Source organism: Mycetomoellerius zeteki, unplaced genomic scaffold (genome assembly GCF_001594055.1).
Source record: "Mycetomoellerius zeteki isolate Tzet28-1 unplaced genomic scaffold, Tzet1.0 scaffold135, whole genome shotgun sequence".
Lineage (NCBI taxonomy): Eukaryota > Metazoa > Arthropoda > Insecta > Hymenoptera > Formicidae > Mycetomoellerius > Mycetomoellerius zeteki.
The window spans coordinates 3038076-3052376 of NW_017256287.1; the positions used below are offsets into that span (position 1 = coordinate 3038076).

The 14301-nt window shown below is 31.1% G+C and overlaps 3 protein-coding genes across 5 annotated transcripts; 1 reads left to right on the forward strand and 2 right to left on the reverse strand.

Moving 5' to 3' along the window:
• Positions 1 to 128: 128 nt before the first annotated feature.
• Positions 129 to 1182, reverse strand: LOC108731690 (uncharacterized). Its single transcript, XM_018462136.1, has 3 exons — positions 1012 to 1182; positions 444 to 658; positions 129 to 354 (listed from the first exon to the last, which is right to left on the reverse strand). The coding sequence occupies exons 1-3, from the start codon at positions 1109 to 1111 to the stop codon at positions 145 to 147; spliced, it is 525 nt and encodes a 174-aa protein (XP_018317638.1). The 5' UTR covers positions 1112 to 1182; the 3' UTR covers positions 129 to 144.
• Positions 1183 to 2104: 922 nt separating this feature from the next.
• Positions 2105 to 3947, forward strand: SmB (small ribonucleoprotein particle protein SmB). Its single transcript, XM_018462135.1, has 3 exons — positions 2105 to 2209; positions 2777 to 3311; positions 3755 to 3947. Exons 1-3 carry the CDS (start codon positions 2207 to 2209, stop codon positions 3865 to 3867), a joined length of 651 nt encoding a protein of 216 aa, XP_018317637.1. The 5' UTR covers positions 2105 to 2206; the 3' UTR covers positions 3868 to 3947.
• A 2244-nt stretch (positions 3948 to 6191) lies between these two features.
• LOC108731687 (BRCA2-interacting transcriptional repressor EMSY) lies at positions 6192 to 13969 on the reverse strand. Of its 3 annotated transcripts, none has more exons than XM_018462133.1 (13): positions 13794 to 13969; positions 10527 to 10701; positions 10078 to 10265; positions 9858 to 9967; positions 9314 to 9563; positions 8311 to 8550; positions 8083 to 8214; positions 7791 to 7945; positions 7482 to 7598; positions 7202 to 7381; positions 6845 to 7125; positions 6658 to 6767; positions 6192 to 6534 (listed from the first exon to the last, which is right to left on the reverse strand). In XM_018462133.1, exons 1-13 carry the CDS (start codon positions 13852 to 13854, stop codon positions 6341 to 6343), a joined length of 2193 nt encoding a protein of 730 aa, XP_018317635.1. In that variant the 5' UTR covers positions 13855 to 13969; the 3' UTR covers positions 6192 to 6340. The 3 variants fall into 3 exon arrangements, with proteins under 3 accessions (XP_018317635.1, XP_018317634.1, XP_018317636.1); XM_018462132.1 differs by having other exon boundaries at positions 9858 to 9976; XM_018462134.1 differs by lacking the exon at positions 13794 to 13969 and adding an exon at positions 13263 to 13441 and having other exon boundaries at positions 9858 to 9976.
• Between the last annotated feature and the right edge of the window lie 332 nt (positions 13970 to 14301).

Genomic DNA, 14301 nt, shown 5'->3' on the forward strand with positions numbered 1-14301 from the left:
AAGGTATCGTAAAGAAATGATTAACAAAGATTGTCATGTGTGCTCATAAATTTGTACAAAGAAAGATTAAATCGCAATTAAAGAATTTCTGTAAGGGTTACACTATCATGATTTTATTCGCCTTTTACAATATAATACTACGTTTTAATTGCGCATTACAAATTTAGTTGCAATACCAATTGCCATTTGTACAATCGGCAAAACGATGAAGCCAAATATAAATATAAGGCAGATGTATACGCTGAGCAATTGTATGATGAAAATTGTGAGTTTTACAGCTACTTGCTGAATATTCTTAGTCCTGCATATATCGATTATCTTGTCTAATACGAATCTCAATATGAAAGAAAACATCTGGAATTCATGTTTCAAGAGATATGCATTTAATCCTTTACTTTCGATTCACTGACACAGAGGATTTAGAAAAGCGCTTATATAATCACCTGAATAACAGGAACGACATTAATGATCATGTATATCAGTCCCAACAAAGATCGTGCCGTAGCCTGAGCCATTACTATGATCAAAGCAGCGAAGGAATATTCGGTACGTGGTGTACCACAAGATTCCTGATAGGTAGCTAAATACTCTCGACAATTGGAGAGAATGCTTTGCTTTGCTCTTCCTTCCTGGGGCTCGTCCTCTTTGAAAACATTCTCTACAGTGTTACAACATAATTCGATTACCTAGTGTTTGATTTGTATTTTTTTAAAAATATTTCTTATGTGCATTAAGTCAACTTACATAAAATTTTTTTTAAATTGTATCAATATAAGATTTTTTATAATTACATGTGTTTAGCGCAAGAATTGATGCTATAGACAAAATTTTTATTACATAAAGATTTGTAATACCCCAATAAGTAACAAATAAAGAAATTTAATGATTAATTACTTGACTAGCATAATTACCACAAATCATGATTTTGTTAAATAATCGATTATTAATATATAATGAAGTAATACTGTTATTGTGTTAAGGTATTATATTTACATAATATTGTATATTTACCTAATGTGTGACTATATTTTTCATAATCCATATGATTGGTAATAGAAATACTATACGGATTTTTGTACTTCCACGAAACATATTCAAGTTGTTGAATCATATTACTTTTAGATGTGAATGTATCATATTTCCCGATATCTAAATTTTCAGTCTCGCTTAATATATTCGAAACTTCATCCTCATTGATCACACCTATTGAAGATTGAAGAGACAAATTGTCTTTGCTAGAATACTTGGGCTCATCCAAAATCTAATAATAAAAATTAAATTCGCGTATTACTTATATTATTATCTTACGTAATAAATTTTTTAATATTATATGGTATTCCTTTTTACTTTTCTGTACAAGCCAGAATTGTCTGCTTGTTGAGATTGTTCATGTTTAACGATAGAATTAATGGTGTTCAATTTGCAGGGAGCAGCTAAAACTTGAACGGTTTGCTTTCCTTCGACACGCATACTCGCGAAATTTACATAAATTATTTATAATATTTAAAGTTACATACAAATTGACAGAGAGTGAAACAAAGCCGAGTGGATTTTTCATTAAGCTTATCGAACATTCATTTCTCTATAGATTGTGAATGCAGCACATTTACGCGAAAAATGTGAAGTTACCGTGGAAATTATTCTTTCTCGGCCGCAACGATACTTGCATTTTTTTATATATAATATATATATAACATATTTTTTATATATAAAAAATGCAAATATTGTTTTATATACATAAAAAAATTAAAATTTTATCTAAAAAAGTATTCGTATTTAGCATTAAGCATTTATAAATTTCTGAATCTTAATTGTTTCATATAAAAAATTATGTAAGATATCTTGGATTTTGAACGAACTCTAATTAAAAATAAAAAATTTAATCGGGCTCTAGAAATTAAAAAACTGATATATGTTGAGAAGTAATTTTACAAGTGATGTTAAAGCGTGTCGCAAGCGTTGCAGTCCAATCAGAGTCGAGCTAGCTTGACGTTGATTGGACCGTAACGCTTGCGACGTTGCGATGCAACTAATGTAGAACCAGCTTTATACATATTTACACCATGGGTACACTCAGGTACAGTTGGGTACAGTGCCATGTTTGGCGGTTTAGCTTCTTTATGTTGGAAGAGGTTATGCGGTAAAAGTTCCGTGCGGATTTTTCGTAACTAATTTTTGTGCTCTACGTTGAAAACAATCAGCCAAGATGGTAAGTGACAATAATAATCATTATTAAATTTTTTATAACGTAATAATCTTTAAAATTTGTCTTGATTTATGATCCTTTTCAATTTCTTTTGCATTTGAGATTTAAACTCGCATTTCTAACCAAACAAAATGCTAGATTAATTTTCCGAGTAAAAGTTTCTATAATAAATAAAATTAAGATATACTTTATATTAAAAAATGAAGATAATGAATAAACAGTATATATTTAAAAAGTATATATACGACAGGTCTCATATTTTCAAAGATAATATTCTGACAAAAGTTGAATATACTTTAATAGAGCAAAATTCTGGGACTTTTTTTTTTGTTTAAAGCATAGTTTTTATTATAAAGCATAAAACATGTTTTATTGTTAATATTATTTTGTTAGTATTCGTTCAGCTCGAAATCTAAACAACAAAACATATCTAAGAATGCATCGCATAATAAACATACATGAGGAATGGATAAATTGTATCCAAATAATTTATTTTTAAATAAATATCAGATTGTTAACATAAAAAGATACATATATTTTTTAAGTAACAAATTATTTACTATTTTTCAGACGATTGGCAAGAATAATAAAATGCTACAGCATATAAACTATAGAGTTAGGATCATCCTACAAGACTCTAGAACATTTATAGGCACATTTAAGGCCTTTGATAAACATATGAATCTGATACTTGGTGACTGTGAAGAGTTTCGCAAAATCAAGCCAAAAAATACAAAGCAACCAGAGAGAGAAGAAAAACGTGTGCTGGGCTTTGTGCTTCTACGCGGCGAAAATATTGTTTCCTTGACGGTCGAGGGTCCACCGCCTCCAGAGGAAGGATTGCCTAGAGTACCGATCCCAGGAGCTGCACCAGGACCAGGTATGGCTCGTGCTGCTGGCAGAGGTATGCCAGCGAACGTTGCAGGTGTGCCGGCAGGACTTCAAGGACCAGTCAGGGGTGTCGGAGGTCCATCCCAACAAATCATGACACCTGGCAGCAGAGGTCAGGTCTCGGCACCACCTCAAATACATCCTGGTGGTCCACCACGTATGCCAGTCGGTGGACCGCCACCAGGCATGATGGGACCACCAGCTGGAATGATGGGTAAGATTTTTTTTACTCTTAAAAAATCGCAACTCTTGAGATATCCTTATTTTTCCTTTTTTTATTTTCCTTTTTTTATTTTCCTTTTTTTATAATCTAAGAATAACTTGATGAGCGATTGTTTCTTCCTTTGCTAAATTCATATTCCAATATTTAGCATACATGATATTTTAATTTTTTTATTCGATACTTATTAACACATTTTATAATATATTTAAAAGAAATTTTATGATTTTTTTATTCCATTAAATACAACTATTATGCAATATATATTTGATATAAATCTAGTACCTTTTTGAGTTCTTCATCAATGATCATTTATAAAAATGGTCCAATGTATTAGTAGTATTTTGTGTGTTAATTTAAAAAATTATCAAATTATATAATTCAGAAATAGTTACGAAATATATATATATATGTATATACTTTTTGCGATTTTATAGGTATGCCACCCGGAATGCCACCTATAGGACGTGGTGGTCCACCGATGGGACCACCTGGCATGAGAGGTCCACCTCCAGGTTTGATGCGCGGCGGTCCACCTCGTCCATATTAGTTACTGGATTATTAAAAGATATTTCATAATAATATTGTTACATAGTAGAGTCGAATGGATTCGCTCAAGCCAACCCGACACGGGCGTAACAATATAATTAAGAATAAGAAATTCTTTTTTAATATTAATATATCATACTCTTCATTCCTTACAAAATTTTTGTGTGAATGTATAACAGTTTGATAAGATTAAAAAATATTCATAATAAATAATAAAGTCTACTCAGGTAATGTTCATTATCTATATTCGGAAACTCGTGTAACTCTCTTTTTTAGTTAAATTGATTAAAATAAATTTATGATTTTATATAATAACGAATGATCAGTTTATTCACGTTAAATATTTTTATTTTTTGCAATTAACTGTAAATATCATTGTTTGTATATGTACATAGTTTGCACTAGTATTATCATATATACAGATATATAGAACAGAGTATCTCTGATTTATTGCATCAGTTTTCATCTATAAATTTTATTCCTAAATGAGAGTATTGCCATTGAGTGGATACTGTATGTGCGCGTTTTTTAAATAATCTTTTACATATACAATATTATTCTGTAACAAAGCTTTACATCGAAATTATTAAAATAAGATTCGTCTAAGTTAATTGATAATATTGATGAAAAATAATTTTTAAAATACTAATTAATTATTTGCCTTACGATTTAATTTGTGATCATGCATTTCATTATTAGAGACAAAGTTGTTCGCGCGCTGGAATAATTAAGTGTCTGGCAATATGTTTAATCTCCCTTTGTCGATCATCTGGAAGCCAATAATACCGTGATAAGAAACTTTCAAACATTGTTTTATAAAAAGAACATCAAATATTCAGTAACAATATAAAATTATTTACTTTTTTACACATATATATATATATATTTTACATAAATTTTATAATATAAAATAAAATAAAAAAACATAAAAAAAACATATAAAAAAGATCTTTTCATTGCTTGTAGATATGATTTTATCTTGTAAACAGTTTGCTTGGCGGTCTTTTTACAACAATTTTTAATTTTTTTACCACGAATCCTACTCGTGTTTTTTTTCTTATATTTATGTAATTCGTACTACGAGTCTCACTTAATATTATAAGGCAAAGGATTAAATTATTCGCTCTAACTTTTCTTTAAAAGTCATTCTGGTAAAGCGCTGTAAAGTCTTTTCCGATTGCTATATTTCTATATATATTTGGCGCGAAGCGTTATTACTACCATCTTTTGATACGAAAAATCTGAGACACTCATAATCAGTACATGCCGAATATACTTAATTGAGAAAATGTAATTATCTCAATTTATATATCGATGAAGATTAGCTGCTTACAAATTCGTACAATAAGAATGTAGGCGAAGTATTCTGCAACTTGGCGAAAATACTGCATAAAATACAGTAAAGTCTAAGTACTCTAAGTAATAGAGTACATCGATATTGCAATTCGAAGGGCAGTGTTATTTCATTTACAAAAAATATAGCCTTTTCCTGTTACACTCTCTTAGGTGAGAGCAAATTGTTGCTCTATATGAGCAAGTTTTATTAAAAAATAGCAAAAAACAATACTTCCCTCTTTCGCTATTAATAACTATAATTACTATCATTAAACTTTTATTAACATTTGCAATTTATTAATGGCGATAGGATGGAAGAAAGTATGTATATATCCACCCAACGTCTTTTCTCAGAATAGTCCGAGTATGTCAGTACATTTACAAAATATTTACAATGCCGCTACGACAGTAGTATGAGCAAGTGACAGATTCACAAAACCAAACTTCTAATACTTAACATCATAATATCACGTTTACAAAAATGTCACATATTTACAAACAGAAGTATAAAATAATTTTTAAGTGTAATTTGACACATCTAGTTACCTCTCCTTTCGCTATGTAACATGTAAAATTCAATAATTGCATTGATTCAATAATTCGATAATTTTTAAAACTGAACAGTCAAATTTGTTAAATAGTAGATAAATTCTAAAAGCTGATGAAGGAATAATTTACATTGCAAACTGGGATTATGATAAATAAATGAACAAACGTGCATGATTCTTTACAAAAGTATAAATTAATGGCAGATTATATAATTTGGCACTTATATACAGTACTAATATCAATCAATATGTTCAAATGTCGGAATCTTAACAAATGATCTGATTATCTTATTCATTTTGTACACGTAATAATGAAAAGATCATTTTCAATCCTTTCGAGATCGTCGAAATCTTTTGAGGAGCAACAAATGTTGAACATAGCATATGTATATAAACCTCGTTAAAATAGACGTATGCGCGCGCGCGTGTTGTGTGTGTGTGTGTGTTTGTATGTATATACATATAAATAGAAACATATACGCATATATACTTATACATGATAAATATGTCAGTACGCTTTCGAAACGAAAGTATCAGCCTTGCCGTCGTGTAATTATAATTACGACACGTATAACGCGAGATCTTTAGTTGTTACGAGTCATCATGCTCGTCCATCTGGTTTACGGTCACCATTGATCTCAACGACTTTTCTAAATCGTGATTCTCGTCGTTATCCACTAGATACTGGAAGCTCTGCAAATTTTTATTTATCGATTCTGACGTCGCATTAAACGTATCCACATTTTCGTCAGGTTTTTCTATTCGAACATCATCTTCAATATCATCTGTAATTGAATATAGACTTTTTACATTTCATTGTTTTGATTTTAATGACGCATCTCATTTCTGATTAAAATTAAGTTTGATATATATATATATATATCATCTTTTACACTTGTGCAACATACCATGTACTTGCTTTGACCTGACCAGTATTTCCTTGCTTTCCAACAATTTTGAAGATTCTAGCAGATTCGTGTCCTGAGAATTTATACTCACGTTAACATCGTTATTTTTCCTACAAGAAAGAAAAAGCATTAATTTATCGAAACGTTTATTAAATCCTTAAGATTTGATATCAAGAATTTGTTATACCTATGCTCGATATTATTACTATTACTCTGAACTGATCTGTGCTGTGTTTCTTCCGATGTGGAAGTAATCATGGAATCTGTTTTTAGAGATGACTCTCGATCGGTTGTATTTTTATCGCTGTTGCATTCTTCCTTTGGCAAACACGCATTTATATCCTGTATCAAAGTCTTGGATTTCTCAACATTACAAATGGCAGGCGAATCAAAAAGCTGCGAGAGAACTTTGTTCTCCTGAACATCGTGCCGAAAACGCGTAACTGACACAACCGTTGCTTTTCCAGACTGCAAAATATAATTGTAGATGTACATAGAGACAACAGACTAAACGGAACAATAGCGATAAGATATAATAAATTACCTTTATGTTTGTTTTGATAGATTCTGCATTCTGTGGCGAGTTTGCAATTGGCAGCATAGTCTTTGTTTGATCTCCATTATTCAGAGAGATATGATGGGGTTGAACGTTGATCGAGTTTGCATTATGTTGGCTCGTAACGCACAGATTCTTTCCTTCCATTATTACTTTCCCTAGTACTTCCTGAAATGGTCAGTAAAGCAATTAATGCAATGAAATCTATTCAACTTTTACTTTTGTTCTATGATATTTATCTTTGTATTCTTGATACTTATTAGAATACCTTGCCTGCATGTGATAGTGTTACAGATTTTGCCTTCTGGATAACGATCACGTTAGCTTTATTTAATTTAGTATTAGTATAATGAGGCATATTTATGACTTTCTTGGGAAAAATACCCTAAAATAAATAAATATATACATATATTTTACAGCAATATAATAATATACTCTTAATAAAATGTATTTCCACATTATTCTTTTGCAGCAATTTTAATATAAAATTAAACAGAACTGATATTTTCTCTCTCTCTCTCTCTCTCTCTCTCTCTCTCTCTCTCTCTCTCTCTCTCTCTCTCATATTTAGATTTACCGTTTTGGCAGTGGATTGATCAAAGGTTACAATTTGTTCCGATGGCAGTTTCGTACACATTAATGTTATGGGAACTTGTTTAACTTGAGGTGGCCCAGGACCACTCGATACTGTAGTTCCAGGATACACAGGCATTGATTGTGTAAGTCGAGCGCCTAAGGATTTATTTAGATTTTTTATTATCTACATTTTTACATACCTCAATTATAAAAATAATTGTGAGATGTTTCATACAATATTTTTTAAGCATTCTTATCAACTATGAATAAATATCTATAACTTATTATCTTACTTGTCATTCTAGTATAATTTTGTATAATTGGGTCACAAAGCGTCATACAGCTTTTTGTAGTTGATGGATTTGAACTAACATTATCAGATAATATTGAGTTAGTATTATCAGGTTGAGTTTTCTGTGTACCGTCTGCAACAATAAAAAAAATTTTGATGGTTACAATGCATAGAAATCGAATGTATATTATGAAATTAAACCCACTGTAAATTAGATGCAGATACATACTTGTGCTATCTTGAGGTTGTGTGTCTTTACTTGAATGCACTTTGTTTATGTTCAATATACAACTTGATATTGCTGGTAGTACTTTGGTATTAATTTTATTCTGGTCAGTGCTTACTGCCATCTTAGGATTGCTGACACGATTTGTGCATACAGAAGTTGTTGTAACAATTACATGTTTATTTAATGAAACTGTGGTGCACTCACTCGGATGTTCTGATACTGTTGTGCTCTCCACAGAATCTGAATTTAATACGAAAAATAATTGAAAATTAATTAACATATAAAAAATATATTGATAAGATTTACAATATTTTTGAGGCTTTCACGGATATTTTCTTCAGAGGTGTCAAAGGGTTTGCAGATTATCTGATACTGATATTGATATTGGTATCAGTGTGCTCCTCGCCCTGATGAAGTAAATGGCAAAATTCACGAAACGTTGGCATTAGCAATGGATCACGACACGACGATAACCCGCAAATTCTCCAGCACCATTGATAAGATTTATTAGAATGTATAAAAAAATTTTTTGTCCAAAAAAGAAAGCACATCTTCCATTTTATCGCATAATTTATAATTTAGAAAAAGTAATAATTTTTAAACACCATGTAGATATTTTTCTTTCGATTACAGTAATTTCTTAGCATGTTCTCAGGTATTGATATCATTTTAGTTTTGTAAGGCCAGTCCAATTTTGCTTGCAAGCTAAACGCTTCCATTTCTCTATTATCTTGTTGATAAAAGAAAAAAAAAAGGATGGAACAAAACTAGTTACTGAATAGATTGTATTCTTTTTGTGTTCTCTCTCTCTCTCTCTCTCTCTCTCGCTGAGTTAATGAAAATGGAAACGTTTAACTCACGCGCGAAATGTTGGACAAGCCTCTTCCAAAAAAATCAATATGTTCTATGTTAAGTAATTCGTTTGCTATCTAATGTATATAGAAGTGATATTTTTGCTTTCTACGAATCTACATGAAAGTAGAAAGAAGTAAAAGAAACCAACCTGAAGTCTCGTTAACCTTAATTAACGCAAAATTTTGATGTTTGGTTACTTGTAGTACTTGTGATTGCTTATTTTCAGAAGTCCGCGAAATATGGTTCGGTGGTTCAGATATTACTAGAACTTTATTCGGTGGTGCCGTCGGCAACGGGGAAGGAGATTTGCGTTTTCGAGAGGACTCCTTGGGCTTTTCAGTAACTTTATCAAGTACATCTTTGTTATCTATCGTCTCATTTTCGATCAAATTTGAATTCTATGAATTATGAATATATTAAAGAACATGATTAATAAAATAAATATATAATATATATCGTAATACATATACAGGCTGTTTCTTAAATAGCGGACACTAATCATATAGCGTTATTCCTCATTGAAAATTGAATCAAAAAGTCTTCTACAATTTTGCAATTTTTGCAATGGTTGACGAAATATGATTAGTGTCCGCTATTTAAGAAATACCCTGTATATGTATATATGTGACATATAATACGAACGTTTATTTGAAAAATTGCAATTAGATTAAATTTATTATATTTTTACTTACTTCTTGTGAGGTTTTACTGTTGTCGAGATAATTTTCTAAACTATTTAATTTTGACTCTACAGATAAGCCTTCTTCTATTTTTATGCTAGGATGAGATTCAGTTTCAGCAGCTGTTAACACATACACACACATACACACACATATATATATATATACATAATTAACTTAATTAATACAACATAAATATAAATATATATAAGTGTTATAATTATCATTTAACCTGTTGAATTTCCAGATTGTCTAACAGTATTACACCTATCAGGTTTCTTATTGTTTGCAATCGCAGTGGTAAGAGATAAGCTATTTGCTAATGTCGTAAATGCAGACCGTGCCTTCAATCTTGGCAAAAGAGGAATAGATCGACGACCTTCAAGAGTCCAATCTATACCAGTATTTGGACCATTAAGTCTGGATAACAATAAATTCGCATTATTTAAATGAACAAAAGTCTTTTTGTTCTTTCAGTCTTTAAAACTTTCAATCTTTTACAATGTATTTGATAGTAATATAAAAAACTTTATTTCATATAAATAATTTCATTAAATCTCATATATGCAATATCTTTTATATATTAAGCAATAAATTTATATATTAAACTTATATATTAAACAATATCTCTTTATTTTTCTATAAACTTCAATCAAGTTCACTGTCGCATAGAATACATACTGTTCTGCAATTGTTGCAAGTTTCTCGTCGTTCACAGCTCTCCGTATTTCAGCACGGTGTCTTTCATTGGAGATATGTAATACTTTAGCAAGTTCTTGCAATAATTTCTGTTTTTCGTTGGTGAAAGGACCTTGAGCACGTAGAACAGAAACCATACTTCCATAAGCGTCTAATTCTGTAACATAAAAAGATCATATGTCAGAATACATCATATAAAAATTAATTATGACATTCGAATGTTACTAATTTCATAAAATGTATTTATCTAAATCTAAAATTTGTATTAATCCTATAATGGTAAGGGAGATTGGATGCGACCTACAATTTCATTTATTTTACATAATGACTAGATATTTTCGGATCCAAAGCAGGATAACTTTATGTAATGAAGGGGAAGAATGTATGGATGTAAAAATCAATAAAATAATAGGAATTTATTTTAAAAATAATACAATTATTTATATTTGTTATGTTTTTCTCGGCGAAACAATCGCTTTGAAAGCATGATACAAGTAATATTAATTTTACAGCCTATGCATTATTATATATATTTATTTCTTTTTATCCATTTTGTTATTAATTAATACTAGTATTAGATAAAAAATAAACAATATTATTTTGTGTAATATTCTATGTGATATATTTCAGAATATTCAATTTTATATTACGTAATCGCATTCATAGTTTTTTGTGCATAACAAAAATATTGTATATTATAAGTATATTTTTTATACAATATTTTTATAGAATAGTATATTAAATGTGTAAAAATTTTAGTCTTTTTTTAGCCCTCTGGTATAATTATTTAAATTTTAAGTAAATTTCCGGTTTTTTTTGCATCTTTGAAGAATTGTTATCAAAATATGTCATAATTTAACATAATTTAACACATAATATACATAAGGGTAAAATTGAACAACCATGCTAAAAAGGCTTTTCTGAACATTTGATAGAACATGAATGGTGTTATTTTACAATCTTCATCAACCAGGTGAAACAATTATTACCAAATACTGTAGGTAATACTGTGGTAAGATAAATTTTTAAGCTATCCAGTAAAATATAGTTGGATGTTGGATTCGAGCTAATATTGTTTTATTTATTTTTTATCTAATCATGGCTGCATTCTGTTATTCAGTGCCACTGCAAGTACGAAATCTATAATTCATGTTACCTATGCTATAGTCTTCCTATTAGTACTTCCAGTACTCGTAGTGAATAATGGAAAACAGCCCATATAATAAAATAGTTAACAAAATTTAAAAAATTATCAATAGTATTATGAAGAAATAAATACATATATATATATATATAAAATGAAACTTCTTTCTTTGTGTGTTAAACGATTGTTTCACTGAGAAAAATGTCAAAATAAAAATAATTTTCAGTTGAATCATTTGATCGACAAAATCAAATAGAAAAGATCATTTAGCAACAGAAACTGATTCATTTACTGAGAAACCGAAAGGTTATTTTGCTACACGTTCTCTGTACTCACAAGGAAAGATTCAGGTATCATACGGATTTTTGAAAGTTTAACATTAAAATATAAAGTTTAACGCTGTAAAAATAATATGTAACATTCAGGTACCAATGAGCCAAAGGAGTTACAAAGTTTTACAGTTTGAAATGATCATTCATGTAACAGAGCAAATGGCCGAGGATGGACTGCGTCTAGCCATAGCGTCTATTGTAAGCTCAAAAATGTTGAAAACTCACTTTGATTCCCTCATAATGCTTGTGAATTGCATTAAATACTTTATACTATATTATACTATAATAACATACATTATACTATATTTTCAGTTTGATAAAATCCGAGAGGATAATGGGTGCTTTCCAGCAAGGACATAGACACTGTGTAACACAGTAAGTCCTTTCATCCTTGTTTAACGTTGGCAAATAACAAGGATGAAACGACTCACTGTGTTACAGTGTCTAACTATGTCCTTGCTGGAAAGTACCCAATATCTGGTCCCCTTGTTAGACACTACGACTAGACAGATTCAGCCATTTTCTGATATCCGTAACACGTGCGATAATTTCAAATTTTAAAACTTTGTAACTCTAATCCTTTAGCCCTAAGCCCAATAGCACTTGAATATTATACATATTATTTTTACAAACTCTGAATATCAAACTATATATCTTAATATCAAACTGTCCAAAATTCGCGTAATACATACCTGGAGATCTCTCCTTGTCGGCATACCATTTTTAACTTGGGCTGAAAAGTTCTCTTGCATGCAACATATCCATCTGCCTTCAAATTACTTATTCCGATCAACGCATTCTTCAGATGGACAGCACTTTCAAAGATATGGCTGATTGTGAGATATGAAAATGGATCGTTTTTATTGCCTCCAAACAAATGTCTTTTTTTTCGCAAAAAAATCCAAAATTTACAAGAGATGTTAAAAAGTCACAAAAAATGTGTCATATGAATAAGTTGGTGACTGAATATCATGAAATATTATTGCATATATTATGCATTAAAAAACGAAAATGTGTGAAAAAAAACTAAAACCTTTGCACATACATAAAATACTATAAGCATATATATTATTAAATAATTATATTTCTATATCTCGATTCATATTTTATTATTCAAAATATTTGTATAAATTGTCCATGTGTAATAGATAATAAAACATTTTTTTTAATTATACATGACTGTCTTCTTACATACACACGAGGCACGAGCTTAAAACAAAAATTATATATGCTATAATTTACGGTTAAATGTGCTGTCTAATTCCATGCGTTATCTAGAGAAGACAAAGGTCATTTTCTAATATTAACATAAAATAATAGCTGCAGCGTCCAGACTCTGCCAGCATTGCCAGAAGAATGCCAGACGTTGGGCTTATGTCTTCTAATATTGTATTTCATATTAAATAAGCTGTCAACTTATCCATTTGACACAAAGATCAACTGCTATGTTTAATAACAAAATACAAGATGAAAATTATGCTTCCATGCCAAGCCATATCCGCTGTTGCTGAACGCATTATTGGCTCTTTGAAATTTTTGACGGACTCAGTGGACTCAGTTTTTCACGTCCCGTGAGAAACGAGTGAGAAACGTGAACATCATGATTTCAGCAACGTCGCCGTCGCTGCGGCAGAAGAACGCATCGGAGAGCAGCCTCGCGTCCACGATAGAATTTTTTATGGACAGCACAAGAGTCGGAACGTAACCGAAAGGCAGCACATCGATGAGGTTCGCTCGTTAAACGAGGCTATTACTCAGCCCACATAACCTTACCGAGGCATCGTAGGCACTTCCTGCACTCGTCGCGAGTCATCTCCGACCGCATCGGCCACATGATTCCACGACTCTTCCACAGTCGGGTCCGAGTCAATCCGAGTCACACGAATAAGACAACGAAATCAGCGCGCGTCTGCCAAAGCATTTTCGAAGCCTCCGTCAGTATCCGTTGACAGTCGTGCGAGTCGTGCGACGTGAAGTTGGCTACTACTAGTACTATTTTATTACCATTGTATCGAGAGGATCCCTAAATCCCTGTTAATCGAGCGCCGTGAAGTTGGCAGCTACGATAACGGCGGAATCGCATGTATCGATGAGTTGATCAAAATGGCCCTTCTTCTTTCAGTTCCCCTGTATAGGGTGCGTTCAGCAGAACGTTTGTTTTGCAACTGTTGTAAGTTTCCTTCGCGCTAATTGGATCATACTTTTAGATCTAGAAGAATGGTCCTATCTCAGCAGACAATCATAAAACGGTTGCAAAACTGTTGAGTCTGCTGAACGCAGC

Excerpts from the sequence above, each read along its gene's own strand:
- LOC108731690 (XM_018462136.1), bottom strand. The coding sequence starts at position 1,111 with ATGATTCAACAACTTGAATATGTTTCGTGGAAGTACAAAAATCCGTAT. Across the intron at positions 659-1,011 it reads AAAATATAGTCACACATTAG|AGAATGTTTTCAAAGAGGAC; the intron begins GTAAATATACAA and ends GTAACACTGTAG. Across the intron at positions 355-443 it reads ATGTCGTTCCTGTTATTCAG|ATGTTTTCTTTCATATTGAG; the intron begins GTGATTATATAA and ends CATGAATTCCAG.
- SmB (XM_018462135.1), top strand. Across the intron at positions 3,312-3,754 it reads ACCACCAGCTGGAATGATGG|GTATGCCACCCGGAATGCCA; the intron begins GTAAGATTTTTT and ends GCGATTTTATAG.
- LOC108731687 (XM_018462132.1), bottom strand. The coding sequence starts at position 13,854 with ATGTGGCCGATGCGGTCGGAGATGACTCGCGACGAGTGCAGGAAGTGC. Across the intron at positions 10,702-13,793 it reads GAAGTGCCTACGATGCCTCG|AATTAGACGCTTATGGAAGT; the intron begins GTAAGGTTATGT and ends TTTATGTTACAG. Across the intron at positions 7,946-8,082 it reads AAATTATACTAGAATGACAA|GCGCTCGACTTACACAATCA; the intron begins GTAAGATAATAA and ends ATAAATCCTTAG.